Source organism: Diadema antillarum, unplaced genomic scaffold (genome assembly GCF_040938485.1).
Source record: "Diadema antillarum isolate AM-2024a unplaced genomic scaffold, OU_Dant_1.0 seq00001529_RagTag, whole genome shotgun sequence".
NCBI lineage: Eukaryota > Metazoa > Echinodermata > Echinoidea > Diadematoida > Diadematidae > Diadema > Diadema antillarum.
The window spans coordinates 627,061-647,181 of NW_027272261.1; the positions used below are offsets into that span (position 1 = coordinate 627,061).

General features: G+C 37.5%; 1 protein-coding gene across 1 annotated transcript in view; it reads left to right on the forward strand.

The window, feature by feature from the left end:
- The window catches only part of LOC139710413 (uncharacterized), a 64,852-nt gene extending 48,510 nt beyond the window's left edge, over positions 1-16,342 (forward strand). Inside the window, exons 2-3 of the mRNA XM_071622330.1 lie at positions 4,950-5,332; positions 12,547-16,342. Of these exons, the coding sequence (XP_071478431.1) occupies positions 4,960-5,332; positions 12,547-12,662 (489 nt within the window). The 5' untranslated portion in view covers positions 4,950-4,959 and the 3' untranslated portion in view covers positions 12,663-16,342. The remainder of the gene's footprint in view (positions 1-4,949; positions 5,333-12,546) is intronic.
- Positions 16,343-20,121: the final 3,779 nt, after the last annotated feature.

The following is a 20,121-nucleotide window of genomic DNA, read 5'->3' on the forward strand; positions in this document are numbered from 1 at the left end:
ATATGATAGCAGATTAAAATACATTCTAAATTGCATGGCAAGAAGACTAATACATTGCTAGAATTTGACGGAAGGCATTTTGCAGTAAACACTGCCAATATTTACGCGAAAGTATCTATAGGCATTACCAGTGATTGTGTTTGAAGAAAGGAATTCTTAGTATCTATAACATAAAGTTGTAAATCTTCCTTGTGATTTTGTGATAAGAGAGACGGTTACCCTATGTTTCTTGTAGTATACCAAAAATGTACATAAGCTTTCTATACTGTGTTTACGCAAAACAACGGTGCATGGTTGTTATTGCTAGACTGTAATAAGGAAACATGCGCCCCAAGGTATAATTCTATTTTTCTTGTAATAACCAGGGAGGGTGCACCTGCTCTTGTTGTGGTGCTCGTTAAAGGAGCTTCTCAATGAATGGAGTCTGTCAGCTATTTTCAGAATTTAAAGGAGAAAGAACCTCCTAAAAAGGAAATAACTTTACTCTCCAAAGAAGGAGTGAAACTATTTGTTTATCCGTTAATGAAATAGGATATTATTCCAAGGAACGCAGGACACTCTGAACAAAGAAATTCGTCTAACGTGACCTCCGTAAAGAGGGAAGTCATGGACCGGTAGAGATAGAGATGATAATACACACGTAGACCCACCCCCACCCCCCACACACACATCTTGTATATGTTATATATATATATATATATATATATATATATATATATATATATATATATATTTATCTATTCATTTACTTATGTATTTATTTATTTATTTATTTATTTATTTACTTACTTACTTACTTATTGATTTATTTATCTATATTCAGATTCATTAATATCTTTAAATGATGTCCTCCTCTCCTTATTTCTATTTTTGCCTATCTCAACTTCCAGTCTACCAAACTGAACAACAAAAAAGACTAACGTATCAGTATCAATTCGCCGTTAATTTTATATTTAATTTGAAGCATCGCAAAGAACGTTCAGGCAGAGACCCTTTTCCTGATCCTCATGATCATGATGATATGTGATCATTCCCGCTAGGAAATAAACAATTACGAGTTCGACCCGAATGTTGTACGCATCATACTTTTTTTTTTCAATGACAAAAAGAGGAAACATATTTTTGGAGAACAAAGCAGTAGAAAGGTCTATCGAGAGTGAGAACTTTATTACCCTTGGGAGAGAGAAAGAATTGGAGATTTCCTCCTGGAGATTTCTACCCCCTGGCGACGTCTGTCTGTCTGTCTGTCTCTCTGTTTATCTGTCCAAATCTTTCCGTGATGTTTTATCGACGACAAACATAGTAGCTAGACGAAGAAGATCTCTTTGTTGGTCTGTACTTGGTCGAAGTCACGGTCACAATGGTAACAGGTCTTGGAGGAGATACGCCCAACAGTGTCATTGTTCATAGAAGACTTATTCATCCCTATCGTCTTCATCGAGCTCAAAATATATCTGCGTCATGTTTTTAGTGTTTTGGAATTGGCTGCCAAGCAGTCTCACTATTGATAGAGTCTATCTGTTCATCAGTTCATGTAGCAGTCCTTTGTTCTGAATTGGTCAAAGGGACAAAACAAAACTTCACGAGAAAATAAACGAATGAAATAAATGATCCATTTGAATGTTACTTTGAACGGAACTTTGCTTTCAAGAGTGAAAGGCAGAGAGGGTAGATATTATCAAAGGAGACAAACAGCAACAGAAGACAAAAGACGAGCGAAGAGAAGCAATGTGGTTATTGTAAGATGTGTAAGAGATAAAGAAATGCCTGTCTCACATTACAAAGTCCGTTTGAGCTAATGAAGATGCGAAAGCCGCAAACCAAATTACATTAAGAGGTACTCAAAGTTGACTCTGCATAACAGGAATCACGTGATTATGAATGTGATAACATGCCGGACAAAAGAACATGAAAGTTCCAGAAGTTTCAGACGAAAGTAGATAAAACGACTTTTTTTTTTTAATTCTACGCGTCCGTATTAAATAGTTATCCGTCTTACAATGGTCACATAAGAATTACTTATGCAAATTGAATTCGGTGACAGTCTCCTCGCATAATGTACCTGAAAAATATGAATATTCTTTCAGTCAATATTTGCCAACTATGGCTTTAGTTTTGTCAACACCATCACATCACTGCTACATTTCCACAACTTTAACCTCATTTGATGGGAATTAGCGCCGATTATTTTATTGCCATTCATTAAGAAATGAAACACCCTGCAGCTTAATGAAGAATTCTGTGCAAGCAAGTGGGTGAGCAGTGAAACAATGATATCATCACCTTCATTAATACTTACTTTCACATTTCCTTAAGTTCTATTTTTTCTGAGTTTATTAGAGTCGCTATAAAACATGAAAGAGCATTTCAAACACGAAGTGCGCTAGCCCCTTAATCGTGTATGTCGTGTTAAGTCTTTTCATTTTCCAATCAAAGCAGAGTATTCATAAAACTATACAATGATGACAATCAAGGTTCAGTCAAAGATAAACTATTGTAAACTATTGTAGTCGATTTCAATATTATGCATACTGCTGATATCTCGTTAAAAAAACTACAACAAACCAACAACAAACAATTAATCGTGAATTTATAATTACCCATTCCAAATTGCGGATGGCTTTATCAACTGACCACGCAACTTTCCATCCTGTCGGTCTGACCATGCAACTTTCAAATATATTGGTCTGACCATGAACTCTAGGTGGACAAAAAAAGAAGAACAAGTTTAGCTTTCAATTTAGGGATTGCTGACGGAGTACTTCGCATGCTCGGGTTTGAGGTTTGACCACGCTAACTGTGTGCAGTCGGAGAGGCGGCGGGAGAGAATACGAGGAGGATGTGGGGTGGATGTTATGATAAGCGTTGGTGCCTGGTTGGCATAGGAAATGGTGGGAAAAATCGTTCCGACGAGCACTCTCCATGCTAGGATGCAATGTATTAGCATTTGTTTCATACCGGATGTTCAGCCGATAATTATACGTGCTTATAAATAGCAGCGATATGTTATCGTGGACCACGATTTTGTTTGAAAAGTAAAGACTTGTTGCCTTGTCATAATAGACACCGGTAACTGTAGTGTGTCTTCGACGACACTTCCGTTTTCCTGGGAATTAAGCTATTTTTATGAATGTATTAGTATTAACGTTAAAAAGGGCAAGCATCCATGTGAGTTTTCTTTCTTCTGTTTGTCTGTATGTCTGTTAGTCTATCAACTTATCATGTGTCTAACAATTGAACAATACTCATCTGTGCTTTATTGTATCCATTGAAATCTCTAAAGTAAAAGAGATGTATGAAAAATAAAAGAGTAAAGAGATGAATCCAGATGATAACTAGTTTTCACATGTATGCGGGATCATGGTGCGAAATAAAAAAAAAAGAATAATGTTATAGTTTTGACAAGGGCTTCTAAAAGAGTCTTAGCATTTAAGGCAAACACATTAAAATTCTAGAGACTTTTACCATATTACCGTGACACGTACGCCTTGAACGACTCTTAAATGCCGAAGTACTGAACAGTACACAGCAATTGCAACTGCTTTCAAGCGAGGCAAGACTGCTGTAGTGCAGAGTAGATGTCGGAAACAAAATATGAACTCTCTCCTCTCTCTCCTCTTACTCTCTTGCTCTAAATCTTCTAAATGTTGAATCTCTGGCCCTCTCGCTGTGGCATAAACATACACGTTCATAACAAAAGATGAGCTTGTAGGAAAGAAAAGATGTAGTGTGAGACATGGCGGAGGAGAGACATATGCAGGGAATTTTCACTTGCTATAAAATGTTGCGAAATACATTTCACTGGCCCGAAAATGAGATTGTGAAGTGACATGGTTCACTTGGAAGGTGACAACGAGACATCCATGTTCCATTTTTCCTAGAAGCACGATAACTTAATAAACACGTGCTGTGTTTTCGTGGCGATGACAAACGCATGAAATTGTTTTTGCAGCTGTTGGATGACTCTTCTCTGTACTTTAAGTGAATCGAAGCACTTGGAAGCTTTTCTAGCCAAACATGACACACATTTCTTAGCCTAACTTTGACTTCCTTGCACTTTAAGGCTTCTTAGCCGAGGGTATAAAGGCCCTTAGATATGCTTAACTTGCTGCGTCTTCGTGACTTCGGAGGCGTGAAATGTTCCATATTCATCTGTCAGCGCATTACATTAGTCTGAAGTATTTCAATCCAAATAATAGTTGCGATATGATTTCTCTCAAAGTAACCTTGAGAATACATTTGCTTCTCAGATTCATTATCTCGTGAATTTTCTTATACAAGCATGGGAAAGACAAAAAGGACTAAGTACTGACACTTTGTAATACTTGCAATGTGGTGACTTGGCGTGGGCATGTTTTTGTTGTTGTTTTCTGTTTTCCTTCTCCATCTACTCCTTCTCTACCATCTGTCCACATCCACTGTTCGTCCGTATTAGATGTGTTTTCTTATGCTGATTACTATGTGTTCATACTTAAGCATCATAATCATCTTCATCATCATCATCACCACCACAAGTATTATCCTATCCCCCTCCTCCTCCTCCTCCTTCTTCTTCTTCTTCTTCTTGTAACAATGATAATGATGATGATGATGATAAAAATGATGACAATAGTAACAATAATATCAATTATAAAAGTAATGATAATGATTATTACTATTACTATCAACGTCATCATCATCATCATCATCATCATCATCACCATCATTAGTCTTCTTCTCCGCATGCTTGTACTTCCATGATTTCTACTCCTCCTTCCCCTCCTCCTTCTCCTCCTCCTCCTCCTCCTCCTCCTCCTCCTCCTCCTCCTCCTCCTGGGGTCCTCCTCCTCCTCATGTTTCAACACTTCCTTGCTCCACCATCTGTCTCTTCTCCTCTGTATTCTCCTTCACGAGAGACCATGCCAATATGAAATGTATTATTATTATATTTTTTTATTGATATCTTGCAGAACAGTCGCTATGGATCGTCTTGGGAGTCTCTTGTATGTTGCCATGACAACGACGCTTCTGTGCTCTTTTCTGTCGTCAGTCCTCGCACGCCCCCACGTACGACCGCCAATCACCCTGGCGGATCTCGACGCTGATGGCGCTATTCCGAAAAATGATGAGTCTGACTTTGAGGAATCTGACGTGGCTATTGGGCTGGCTGGCGATGGTGAAATGCAACAGGAGCTGACGAATCAAGTCCAATTCCAAGCCGTGAATTTGCCGATGCATTTTTCGATGTACGATCGCAACCACGATCGCAAAGTCAGCCTGAGAGAACTATCGATTGTCACGGGAACGAACGAGCTCAACGCAGAGGGGGCGTTCAACGCAGCAGACACAAACCGTAAGCTTTTCTCCATCACACCCATCCATTCATAAACCAAATTTGAGGCGGCAGAAGCGAGCAGACAAGAAATGATAGTGTCACACAGTTTTTCACTCACAAAGGTTTACGAATTGAATAAGCGTCAGTCGCTTTTAAAAATCACCCCGTAATCGTCAGTTGATTAGGAAACAGTATTGTTGCAAATTGAAAGATGGCAAAACATGAGCAGATATCTGGACTGGTCATTACGATGTCATATAATCGAGTAATCACAGGGATTGTGAAACCTCCTCGTTCCTGATTATTTAGGGAAAAGAATCAATTATTTCACCACCTGGCCAGCTTTTGACCTTTGCCATATAAATATACTGTCCTAATGACCAGTCCAGTTATCTGGTCATGTTTTGTCATCTTTCATTTTGTAACAATACTGTTTCATAATCAACTGACATTTTACTCATTTCTCTCGATCGCTAAGTAGCTCATGCCCCTTTTTGACCACAAAGTGATTAAGTTTTTTATCAGAACTTTTCTCTGTTGTGGATCCGCTTCATTATTTTATTTTCATCTCCTTTAAAAATTCACATATCAACCGTACGCCATCAATATCGCAATGACAGCAAATACAATTCATTAGGAAAAGAGGCGTGACATGAACTTCAAATTATTAGGAAAGAGCTCACACGGAAGCATGGTTTGTCGGTTGCAAGAAACGTGCTTGTAAGAAGAAAATGTTCATAAAAGAAATTTAAATGAAAATCCAGATAGAGACATACCAAACTAACGTCTTGATAAAGAAACCAGAAACGTCGCACACAGATTGTTTCATAGTAAAGCGAAAAAAAACCCCAACAACACCCGGAACCAAAGTTTTGAGAGTCCACAAAGTTTTCTAATACTAGTATTACTTTTTAAAATCGGTGTGTATCTTATATTGTATAGTGCATAAAGCATGACATTTTATACATAAAGGTTGTAGCACTCATTTGCGACTATCCATCTCGGTGTACTTTATGTTCACTTTGAGTGAAAACAAAACAAAACAAAACAAAACAAAACAAATCAAAACAAAACAAAACAAAGCAAAACATGGAGCCAATAGAAAGCCTGCTATGCCAAGTTTTCAGTCACTCTGCCTACCTGTTTTGCTACAAATCGTGAAAAACAGTATTATTCTATTATTCTAATGTCCTGTCATTCTTTCTTGATCGCCTCGGGTGTATTCCAGACATCTTAATTCGTGGATTTTGATCATAGCCATCACAATACGCCACTGAGTCAGCGGATGACCCGTCTAGACACATGTGGACATGATCAGATAATTGCATTACTGCTTGGCTTAGTTCTATGCTTGTATTTAACACTTTTATGAATAAGTTTAACGGAATCGAGCAAAACACCATTACAGAAGATGTTCCATGTTAACATAATAGATAATCAGAGAAATTGTAAATGATTGGCAAATTGCCTTACATCGACGTAAATAACCACCGATTGCTCAATGCTTTTTTTAGTAATAGCCGTGATAAAAACCATGGGCATACATTTTTTTCGGGTGGGACACATGATTTATGTCCATGATTTTTATCATGGCTATTACTGAAGAAGAAAAAACACAAAAAAGGAATAAGATAACATTGTATAAATGATGCTTGTTTACGTCGATGAATGGCGATTTGTCAATCAGTTGCAATAAAAACAAGAAAGTTATAGAACTTCTGAAGTTTTGCAAATTTCCGTACTGAAAGGTAACTGCATTCAAATCGAACATGAAGTGGTTTATCCTATTGAAGAGGTCGTAATTTCAACAATCCTTCAATGATTCCGACGTAAAATAGGCAGCCATATACCATGAGGTGACAAAGGCGTCTCATATTTTACATGCTTTCTTCACTTTGTCCACACCGGTAGAACAATTCCAGAGATGACTCATGATTCCTGCCCGTTCATATTTCCGGGGATATAAGATATATTAATAATATTTTGTTCTGAATGATTAATAGATATATTGGAAACAAAAGAAGAAGAGAAAACTTAAGAAAGGAACAAATAACATAATTGATATGAATAAGCAAGGGATAAGATAGACATACAGTTACAATTTAATTGAACTAAATGCTATAAGTGTCTCAAATGATGGGTCTATGCCTTCAAATACTGATCGATGGTGTGACTCATGCTATGTGGACTAGCACAGTTCCAATAAATCCTATACGTAAATCGTATCTTGCACGAAATTTAGAATTACGATGTAATAGATCATCTCGATCATTCGTGTCTCCAATAATAGCCGTACCAAGCTGCGTATATCCGGACATGATACAATTGTCCCCAACTCCCTTAATCACAGTCCTGGCCAGTATTATATTACTTTCTTATAGTTTATTCATCAAATGATAAGTGCCATCGATCAGGGATGGTTATACTTTCGAACCGCTGTTTGCCTACTAGTGGTTCTTTCCAAACCTGCAATTCAGGTGGGTCAAAAGGAATATAGAATTGAGGCACTTTAACTGAAATGCCAATAGTTGCAAATCACACACTGCTTTCACTGGACAGCATTCTATCTTTCCTTAAAAAAAAACTGCTTTCTCAGAAAATATGATGATTTACTATTTTCCCCACTATTTAAGAAAGAGGATTGTTTCCTTCAAATTTCTTACATGTTCCGGTTTGCTCATTAGATCAGATATCTCAGAGAGACTCATGGCATAACTCACTTTCTCATTGTCCGTTAGGACATTGAACATGAAGAAGAGGATTCCTCCCCCCCCCCCCAAAAAAAAAAAAAAAGATTGACGCATGATATAGCGCCAACCAGGAACACTGAAGATGAAATCTGCCTACAGTCTGAGTAAGAGAGACTTTCTGATGTTACTTCTAATTTGCTGTAGCTATATTAAGACTCAACCAAAGAAATATGATCGTGGATAATTGATAAGCAGAAAAGGATCAACACGTGGGAGTAATTGATAGCTATGCCTATAGGGAGCATAAAATTGGAGATATCGTATATGGCTACCGATAGTCCATGAAGTGAAGCGATGATAATAAGCAGTTCTTGTGATTACATATCACACTCAATCATTATGATTTATCGGCTGAAATTGCACTGAAAGATGAGAGGTATAGAGTTTCACCTATACACGTGTTTTAATTAACGTTTTGGGCCACTATACGTGTATATGCGCCTTACAATTTGTCCACGGAAGAATGCCTGGTTTAAAGGGACATTCCAGACAACTCATATAATGTCACATCATGTAATAAACATAAATCGACGGTGCCATGTTTAAATTTGTGGAAGATATCGTGGTCCTTGAGCAGATAAACCAATACTCTGAAAACCCCAAAATGTGATACACTCTACACTGAACAAAGACATAATGTATTGGCTTTCATGAAATTCATGAAACTCATGAAATTTATTCATAAAATTCATGAAATTTATTTATGAAATTCATGACATTCATGAAATTTATTCGTATTCCACATAGTGGACATTATATCATAATTATAAAGAGTATAACACATAGTGGATATCATATCATAAATATACAGATTATAATATATACAAAATATCGTGGTATTTTTAGAAAAAATTACAACATGTACAAATGTGGAGGGACTTCTTAGAAGCACTGCTTGTTAAATGTAGTCCCCCTACAGAATACAGACAAAATAATATCAAAGAAAAGGCGAAGTGTTATAACGAAAACACCATATATACATTATTTACAAGGGCACAATCATGAACCATATACATATAATGATACACAGCAGGGGGCGCGGAACGTTTTTCAGTTTGGGGGTGGGGGGCTGCCCAGCCGGAGGGGGTGTATCATGGTCAACCCCCCCCCCCCCACACACACACACACTCGACGGAGCTTTTGCGTTTTTAAAATCAAGATAAAGCGATCTGAAGAACACTTTTTGTGAGAAATTCGGGTAGTGTGATTTCCCCCCGATTTTTCCCCTTTCTTTCTTTTTTTTTCTTTTTTTTTTCACGATCCAAAAGTGTGTGTGTGTGTGTGTGTGTGGGGGGGGGGGGGCTGCAGTCCCCCCCCCCCCCGGTTCCGCGGCCCCTGCACAGTACAGGTTTATGTACAAAATGTTTACAGTGTGCATTTAATATGTCATTAGAATAATGAATGAAACAGAAGATAACCTTCCGAGTATACGTAATTATGTAATTCTAGAAACATTGCTTGAAATACACAGATATGTAATTACCATGAAACCGATTACTAGTACTTATCAAGAAACATATTTTTGAGCTTATACTTGAGCTTGTTTCAAGGAATAATCGAAGGAATTCCAAAGCTTAGGACCAGTAAACATACATTTTTGTTGCCAAAACTAGTTCGATATTAGGAAGACGATAATCATTCGCATGCCTTGTTGAGTAATTATGTATAACTTTATTCTTTCGAAGCATCCCCTTAAATGCAGCAGGGGTAGCCTTAATTTCTACATTGTATATAAAACAACCCAGCTGAAATCGATATCAATCAGTCATTTTAAGAATGCGGTTTTCTCTAAACAAGACATCAGTGTGTGATCTATAAGCCGTAATGCATATCAATCGCATTGCTCTTTTTTGCAACAGAAGAACTCTGTCTATTTTTGTTTGTACTGCATTTCCCCATGCCATTACGCCATAATTGAGGTAAGGTAGAATGAGAGTTGAATACAACATTATCATAAGAAGCACTGACATAGGGAGAATCCGTTTAACGTGATTGATAATCCCAATATTTCTTGAAACTATCTTGCAAATGTTATCAATATGATAATTCCAAGTTAGCTCATTGTCAATTGTAAAACCTAGAAATTTTGAGTTAACCGAGTTACTTGATAACAAGTTAACCTGTGTAGAATTTGTGCATGTGTTTTTTTTTTTGTCTGTTCTGCTTCCTTGATCATCCAGACATGCATTCTTATGTGAAGCTGCTACGTCATCATCTTCATTCGTTGTGATTTGTTATGAATTTCGAAAACCTTCTTATTCCTCATCCAAATCGCTATGCAATATTATTCTAAAACTCTGTATGTATAACCACCTCATAAATGTTCCAATGAAAAAGTCTTAAAGGATAAGTCCACCTTCTACATGTGGATTGAGTGAATGCAGCAATACTGGTAGAAAACATCAGTGAAAAAAAAATCAAGGAAAATCGGACAATCCGTTCAAAACTTATTAATTTCTTAAGTATATGCGCAGTCACTGCTGGATGAGAAGACTACTACAGTGTATATATGATGTCTTATGCGTAGAACGATATTAAAAGGAAAATGTTATTTTTTGAAAAAAAGTGCACATTTCCTCGACTTGTCACTGACGTATTAATATACGTCAGTATCCCTTTGCCTTCTGAAAGAGGCGAGTCAAATGTTCTATTATTATGCGAGAAAAAAGTGAAAATATGTTGATTTTTCTTTATATTCTTTTTATATCGTTGTACACAATCATGCGACATCACCTAGTAGTCTCCTCATCCAGCAGTGATCGACTGAACAGAAAGTTAAGATTTGAACGGATTGTCCGATATTCCTTAAGCTATCACTGATGTGTTCTACCAATATTGCTGCATTCACCCAATCCACATGTCTATATGAAGGTGGACTTGTCTTTTAAAATCATCTGGGGGTCTCCTTTAATATCAGGCCTTTGAATGTCCAAGCAAATTGAATGTCATGCATTCGAATTCCACGTATTAACCGCGGAGCGACCCATTGTTTCAGACGGGTTTGGAGAAAAAGAAAAGATTGAACGTCCGTCTGGAATTTCCATTCAATTATTTCGCATTGCTGTCTGACCCATAACTGTCCCACGTATAAAGAGGTAATGAACCAAGGTGGCTCGTGCCGTGGTGCCCTCTCCATGCGTAATTTCGATTCACACCCCCATTTCATTCTGGCTCCATATCCCTCCCCTCCCGTCTCTACGCACATTCACCTGAGGACAGACAAACAGACAAATGAACACACACAGAAACACACATACAGACACTCACTTTCTTTTTCTGTCTCTGTTATAATTTTTCAGAATAGTTTAACTTCAAAATGATTAAGATACTTCAACTGATACCAAACCTGGTAAAGAATTAGAAAGTTAAGATTTATTATCAATTTTGCTGGCAATTTGTGACAAAATGTCATCACCCCTACGGCAAAGTACTTTCGCTTCATTTTTCATGGACGAAAAATTGATATCATTTTCATCTATACCATGTGTTTCATGTCATGCTGTTATTAATGTTGAATTGTTTGACAATGTTTATGACATGCCCATGCTGGTAGATTTCTGAGCCGTTTTCTGAAATGAAATTCAGTCTTTTCCCCAAGTTTTAAACCTAAGTGTGATTGTATAAGGATCATTGAGCTATAATAATCTGAGACCCATCTCACGTGACAAAATTTTGGATACAAGAAAATTTATGAATCCCGCACGGTTAGCTTTAAATCACTTGAATTGAAATTAATTTCTGACTTTAATATCGTTTTATTCGTTTCACTCTGATAACAATTCTTCTGAACAAACGTGTGATAAGAAACACAACATTTTTGGGCAGAAAAGTGGTGTAATGAATATCGTTGTACCATCTGCTATAATGTGATTCCCATGAATTACGAGAGATACCAACGCGCATCCAGGCAATATAGTAATGGTGAAAGCTGATAGCTAGTGCATAATGGCATTAATCGTAGTGTTACCCACGCACACTCGGTGATAATCAACCTGAGACTGAGGGGCGGATGATTTTTTGACGCCAAGGTCATCAGCCTTTACATTCGTAGGCAAGGTTAAATGTTTGTCGTTGCTGGGGAGTTTAAAAGTTCATCCCATTCATTCCTCTAGGCAGATGGTTTTGTCGTTTAGGCAAGTAAGGGGAAAACACCGATGCAACTACCGTCGCCAATACAGTGATAGGTATAACTGGGACCAAGGAGGTGAACTCCGTGCTGGAAACTCCATGATTACTCATAGAATACGATGTCGTCGTAATTAATTTCTGAATCAAAAAACAAAAATCGAAGGAAATAAGCACCGCGAGATCATTACAACAGTGATATTAAAGAGAATAGCATACAATGTATTCATATCCAGTAAATCGGGGTTCATTAGGTTTTACATTTATCGAGATGAAGAAATGATAACAGTTTAAGTTTCCTCTTTTTTTAGACGCGAAGAGATATGATATTTGTTGTTGTTTTCTTTTGTCTTGCAGATGATAACAAGATCTCTTATGACGAATTCGAGCACGCTCCGTGGCTCAGATCAGCTGTGGGCGAAGTCGAGAGAGTCGATGACATGATACGCGACCTCGTTGGCGACGATGTCTAAATTCCTGTGGTCGAGGAAATATCGACGTCCACACGAAGCCATCAGTTGTTGTTGTTTTTTTTACATCGGAGAGAGTCTACATAGGACTTTTTGCCATTTTATCGTCAGATTCGTTTACGAGCGGCAAGAAAACAAGCTAAATGCTTGCATGATGCTGACATCGCTCAAGAGGCAGTTGCTAGGGATTTTAGGTCTGGTGTAAAATGCAATGCTGTAGAGATATAGTTCAAAGGTCAAACCTACGCGTTAATGTTGGAGCGATGGAAGGTAGATTCTGTTCAAACCAAATAAAATTACAACATTGAGGATGATGTCTCTTCCCAAATTTGCCGCCCTATGCAAGTCTTTTTTTTATTGATGTGATCATAGGATTGCTCCCTCATTTTCGCTAATTTGATACTCTAACCACGTGTAATGATCAGAGTTTGCCAGAGTAAATTGAAGTAGATTATTTCGACACATGTAAATCCTAATCTCGAGCTAAATTGAAACGGCACAATGACGCTGTATCGATCTGGCATGTCTTTTAGGCGCAGGCCATGTACATTGAAAAAAAAAAACTGAATAAGTAAATAAATAGTCTGGAGGACATGCCCTATATTTCAGGCGCTATCTAGCCAATATTGCAAAATGCCCGTAAATTCATGCATAACAACGACGCATATTTTGTTATATGACGTCCTCTTCATTCAATTAGGGAATGAATTTGATGCAATGACGGTTTCACCAAGTATGAATAAATATATAAGCAAGTAAATGAATCAATGAATTAATAAACCATGGCTCCTATTCCTACTTATCTCATTACTCACTATTGTAATGTTCCAAGCTAGGGGATGTCATGAAATATGTTGACTTGTTAGATATGGGGAAAAATATGTTGTTGAGTGAAAAAAAAAGCAAAATGGATGTGTCATAATAAATGTTTGCGTGTCTGCGTGTATGTGTTTGGGTGTATGTGTGTCATCTAAATTGACATACTGACCGGCATTGTATTATATAATATTGTTATTGATGAAGAATTTGTGTTCACGTAATTATAGACGCACTGTGAAGACGTCTGTTCTGGTGTATCGTAAATAAACGCTATTTCCATTGTGTTGTATGTTCCTGCAGCAAAATATCATCAAACTATTTAATGTCACCTGTCCATGTTTTCATATTCCTTCTTCATTATTCATCGCATTTTTTTTTATTTCACACATCCTTGATGACTACATGAGTACACCAGATATAGTTATGTAGGTGGTTGTTTTACACTTTTTTAAACCCGCAAACTACGGATAAATGAACAACGTTTATAGCGTTTGTTTAACCTTGGTTTACGTAAAACAAACTTTCTTGTCTCATGAAATCATGTGATACGTGATGACCTAAAATATATCCAATTCCAGCTACAATAGTGGGATAGTGTTTTATGAACAGTGTTAATTAAAACCAATTGAGGAGTTGATATAGATGACTGTGATAATGATTATGATTGAAGAGTTCTTAAATAGTTTGATAATATTCTCCACTTTATATGAAACTAAATAAGTGGTAAATGTTTTGACATGTCGGTAAATGTGCTCCGTTACTTAAAAATGTTTGTGTTCTATGTTGGAGAGTAATATGTGTTGAATTATTGAGCTGTAGAAGTGATTTGCATAATAATATGAGAGGGAGAAGTGTGCACCTAGAAGTATTTGATGCAAGCAAGAAATCTAATTGGATTTTTTTTTTTTGAAAGCTGGCCTGGACTTTTTTGGTCTTGTGATCTTTGTAATCAGTCCTAAATGTCTCTGACGAACATTGTCAAAGATATGTTTTAACATGCAGGAGCAACGAGGAGAGGGAATATTTCCTATCATTTGCCCTAGTGTATCCAGAAGAGTTGGGTGCACATCACGAGTTCGACATCCACGAATCATACAGTCCACGAGTCATACAGCCCATGAGTTCGACACTAAGCAAACAAGGCCCACGAGACCGACACATTAAGACCCGTGTTGTGATGTCGAACTCGTGGGCTGTTTTTACCTAGTGTCGAAATCATTGGCCTTATTTGCATAGTGTCGAACTCACGGGCTGTATGACTCGTGGTCCTTTTTTTAAAGTCGAACTCATGGGCTGTATGACTCGTGGTAGTCGGTCTCGTGGGATGACCCCGCGGGGTTAATAATGAATTGTACATCTACAAGTTGATATCCACTGCTGCGTAATTCCTCTTGTGATCTTTCCTGCAAATAACACAGATGACAAAGCGTAAACAATTTCTCCTCGTTTGGGAAAGATTAACCAAAATATGTGTGTCTGGAAATCTTGGTGTCGAAGTGATGGAAGAGAAACCACTTCTTCATTGCTATGCATTTGTAGATGCTGTTCGTGAAATGATTGCCTACAGGTTTTCTTAATCCGGAGCCTTTAGTTTTCCGCTTCTGTATGGAACAGATAAACAATGCCCTATTTCTCGTACCGTTGATCTGCTGATGCGTAATTGTTTCTACGGAAACAAGCCCAGTAAGTCTCAATGATTGTATAGATTATTGGGCGGAATGGCGCCATAATATTATCTGTTGTTAGGATATGCTGCTCGTTTTTAAAGGTTCATCTTAGACTCATCATTCTTGGTGTTTTTGATATTCCAATTTTGTCGCTCTTCTCTCTCAGCGAGTGGATTTATCTTTTGTCGAGTAGGTCCGTCCGTCGGTGTTACTGAAGCTAAATGAACGGATTACGTGTGTTCTGGGTGCCTCGGATGGCATGCCGGCCACCAAATCATGGAAACTAGATCACGATATAATCATGGTAGCCAATCGAATAGAGCTTTTTGATCGACGAGGATGCAATTGCAGCTTTGTATAGCTAAACGGCTAAACATGCTGAAACAGCAGAAACAGAACCAGGATTAGCACACTGACAGTTTAAAAAAAAAATTGGGGTTCCTCGAACTTCTGTGATAAAAGAAAGTACATGTATGTGTGTGAAGTTATCATTTAGTGCGCCATCTAAGCTATAATTGGTGGTCGTTGTCGAATTTATTTATCGCTGATTACGGGAGATGACGCAGATAATGTAGCTTTAATTTCACCATGACGTTTCATTTACGTATATTGTATTTGTTTTTTATTTAACCAATCTCTTCTGAAATTGGTTTTGATTATTTTGTCTCCCTTCTTCCATTTTCAGACCAGACACAAATTTGCACTATGGAACCGTTTAATTGTTTTGTGTTGCATTGAAAACTGTAAAAGATCTTGATTTTCTTACACTTTTTAAATTTCCGCTCAGAAAACGGCGTTTCATACAAAATAGATATCTTTGTGATTGTCGTGCGGGATAAGTTTTTCGATCTTAATGTACATCCCTGATCAATAATAAGTGATTCATCCAGTGAAGTTCTTATTCTATCCACCACAGATACTCTGTGATATTTCATTATATAGTTATTTGTTTGAAGAGCGCAGCTCGATATTTTTTTTTTTCAGCATGGCCAAAGAAGTTATCGCATGCATCCAGTTTATGGATGTTTCGCTGATTGTTAAGAAAGCAACTCGGCTTACAACTGTTTCCTTGTGTGTATGTTGGTGTGTGATTTATGATGAATCTCTCATTCTGATGCAAATACATGTAGTGCCTTTCTACCGTAGATTGAAAATGTTTTAGTATAAGCTTTATGTTGGCCATGCACTGCATCGCATTCGATGATACTACTTTACTGAATAAAGATGTTTTTGTATTAAAATGAAATGAAGACGAGTGTTCCTCTCTTTTTGTCAGTCAAAAAGGAAATGACATTCAGTGCTGATAACGTATGATTGGTTTGGTTGTAGTAGTGTCGCTGCATCGTCGACGAAAAGTATCGACGGTATTTTTGTGCAAAAAAAAGGACACACGAACATACATACATACACACACACACACACACACAGAGAGATTTATAGGGCGATGACACAATCTCGTCAACTAGCTTCGGTACTGTGTGCTATTGCAACCGATGTCGCTTCACTAAAATATGTATGTGAATCTCTTCAATCCCTATAAGCCTATGATTTCTTATACCTTACGTTAGATTTCAATGAAATATCTATTGTTCTATTGGTTTGATTTCACTATGTTTCTCAATGTCAATTCTTATTTCATCTCAGACTGTGATCATAATTAAAGTAAAATTCACTGCTTATGAGATATATTTTTGTTATTATCATCCACCAAAAACGTATTAAATAATACAAAGTATAGATTAAAAAGATCCTACTGTTTTAAGGATATTTTAAGGAAGTACAAAGAGATAGATATATATATAGATTATAAAGTAATAAAGTATATTGCGAAATTTATGTATGAATGAATAATTATATAATGAAAGAAAAATGCACACTTAGCAAGTATAACAAAGAAGGCTAAAATATCTAACAAAGGTGTAAATACAGTGATGGAAAAGAGTGATCTACCAAAATATTGAAGTGAAATAGCACGAGGAACAGATGTTATGAGCTCGTCTTCTAGGTTGTCTCGGATCGGATGGAGTGACGATGAGCCCACAACTCTTGCTAAGTTGACTAAACTTGGACGAGATAGGAGAGGGAAGGAGAAGGGGAAGAGAGTTAAAGTAGAAGAGACTTGGAAGGGAGACGAGGAGACCAAATTCTGACTCTTGTCGTTAGTCATATAGTCATAGTCGTGGATAGGAGGCATATTAGACTCCATACCAGAAAGGGCAAGATTTGAGAGCATTACATAATCATGTAGGCGTTTTTCTTGCGGGGAACGTAAGAAGATGATGATACACAGAATCTCCTCTGGTAAACTTTGTTTGCTTTGATCGCCTACTTTGATTTTGACGGATGTAGGAGTGACTCGAGTTTTCGTCTTGTCACCTCTATCTGAGCTAGACGTTCTTGATCTCGTCAGCTCGACTTTAATTAGCCCTTTGGCCCGTATCGACAAGATGAGAATCTAGAAATGTTTCTCTCAGAAGCCAATGTGAGGAGAATGAATGACGTCACACTCTTTCGTCTTTTCATACTCTCCATCTTGTCAGGTCAACTCGAGAAAATTCTAATTTTGTTCTTATTTTTTTCTTCGTCCGCTTTTGTCTGGTCTTCTGATTAAATGTCCCAGTTCGAGGTTGCGCTTCCGTGATCATGTGAACATTTAGACATTGACATGCGGTGTGTGTATGTATGTGTGTGTGAGTGTGTGTGTGTGTGTGTGTGTGTGTGTGTGTGTGTGTGTCTATGTGTGTGTGTGTGTGTGCGTGTGTGTTAGAAAGAGTGTGTGTGCGTATTTGTGTGTGTGTTAGTATCTATAGCTGTGCTTGTGCACATACAATCAACATTTGATATCGGAAAGCACTTCCAAACCAGGTCATCTGTATGAATGATAATTTGGCGGGGATTTGGGCGGCCCGACACAAATCTGTCCACTTATTCCACCATCAATCTACGCATTACACCACGGACCAGTGATAATGCTACTGAAGTGGTCCCATGGCAACCAAGCCGCCTGGCTGTGCCGTTATCATTCTGGTTTGTACTTTCATGAGGAGGTGGTGAAACGCCATAGCGATTTTAGCTTGATCTCGATTATGTTCAAATGTCAATTTAAACGAGATTATTCTAGGATTCTCAACTACAGTTAACATCAAACACTTCAAAATAATGTTCTCCTCAATGTAAAATCTAGAAATTAGATATTTATATCTTTAAGAAGCTCGTCGTCATGATATCAAAATTGAATCGAAGACAACATCCAGGAGAACATGATTCGATAGACAGAAGAATAAGTTGACGAAACGCATTATCGATACACAAGATATATATATTAATTCATCCCTTTCTATTTTCATTTCCAAACAATATATATATAGATATTGCAAACGTCAAAATAGTATATTTCCTGTAACATAGTATCACATAGTATCACATCGAATGTATTTCACATAGCATCGCATTGTTATAGGCATTTCACGTACAACATGCCCCCTGCATATTCATTCATGTTTGATCATTGTAATGTGTACAGTAGACACAAAACCCTGCCCTACCTTAATCACTTTCTGTAGGTGATTCCAGGGGATCAAAGAGAACTATTCGTCTTTAAAGGTTCTGCCTTCATATTGAATTGCACTCAGGTATGTGTACCTTAAACCATTAATAGGCTCGCTGCCCCCCCCCCCCCCCTCCACCCAACACTTTTCATTCGCGACTCAATCTCGCCGCAATTTGGAGTAAAGTACGAAAGCGAAGATATTAATTTGTTTAACCCGGGCGATGCTGGATGTAATTACAAAATATCTTCTGAGGACGGTGGCATGGAAAGGGGAGGATGGTTAATTAATTGCCAACGAAGTTGCATATTGGAGTACATCGCATAATTTAGAGACCACTGTCGAATGGTGGGTGGAGGGGGGGGGGGGAGGGAAGGTCGGGGGTATTGGCTAATGCCCCCTATAACAAGGACCAGACACATTATCATTAATATTCTCTTTCTTTCTTTTCAAAATCCCATTTCTTTCCTGAAATCATATGAGACAAGGAATGAAAGAATGGAAGAATCTTTTAATCGTTTAATCAAATATTTAGTCCATGTCGCTTCAATTCAATTTTTCAATTCAATCATAGTTTATTTCCAATCATCGAAAATCAAAAAACATAGTACAAAGTATACATGTGATGAAATAAGGTTCAAACGTTTGCAAAAGATTCATGTAATATATATACGAGACAAATTATAGAACAACATAAACAATCACATGTACAATATTTAGGAAAAAAACACTGTATAAATTCTTCGTGGGCGAGCGGAAAATAAATTCGATTATGGAAAATAGTGATCCACTAAAAAGCAAAGCTTGTCGGACGTGGATCGCTAGATAAATAATGAGTAAATTATATATCATTCTATAATAATATACATGTAATTATTTTGAGATACACCGGTTGGGAAAAAAATACAGAATACCAATGCTAGTGCCCGGACACTGCTCACTGAACCACGTGTACCGGGAAAATATGACAAGGACAACACGTTCGTACAGATATTCGATTACCCACACGTATATACACTGTAAGACGCGAGACAGTACCGAGAGGAGAGAAGACGGTAACAATACAAGTCTACGAAGAACAAAAGACAGGAAAGGAAGAGGAGAGAAGAAAGAAGAGAAGTCTGCACACAGAACACACCAAGTGCTGCGAAATCAGGACAGGTGAAGGCTCAAGCATGAATCAAAACAATTTAAATTATCTAAGATTATAAGTAGAAAGTAAATATTTTCTGAGTTTGTATTTAAATGTAACAAATTTGGGGGAATCTTTTAAACTATTTTCTAAGTTATTCCAAAGTCTGGGTCCGGTATAAAGATATGTATTTTGGGCATGTGCGGTTCTCATTAATGGAAGATGAAATTCGTCGGATCGTCGCGTGGGATAGTTATGAACATGACTGTTTCGATGAAATGAATCGTGGAATATTT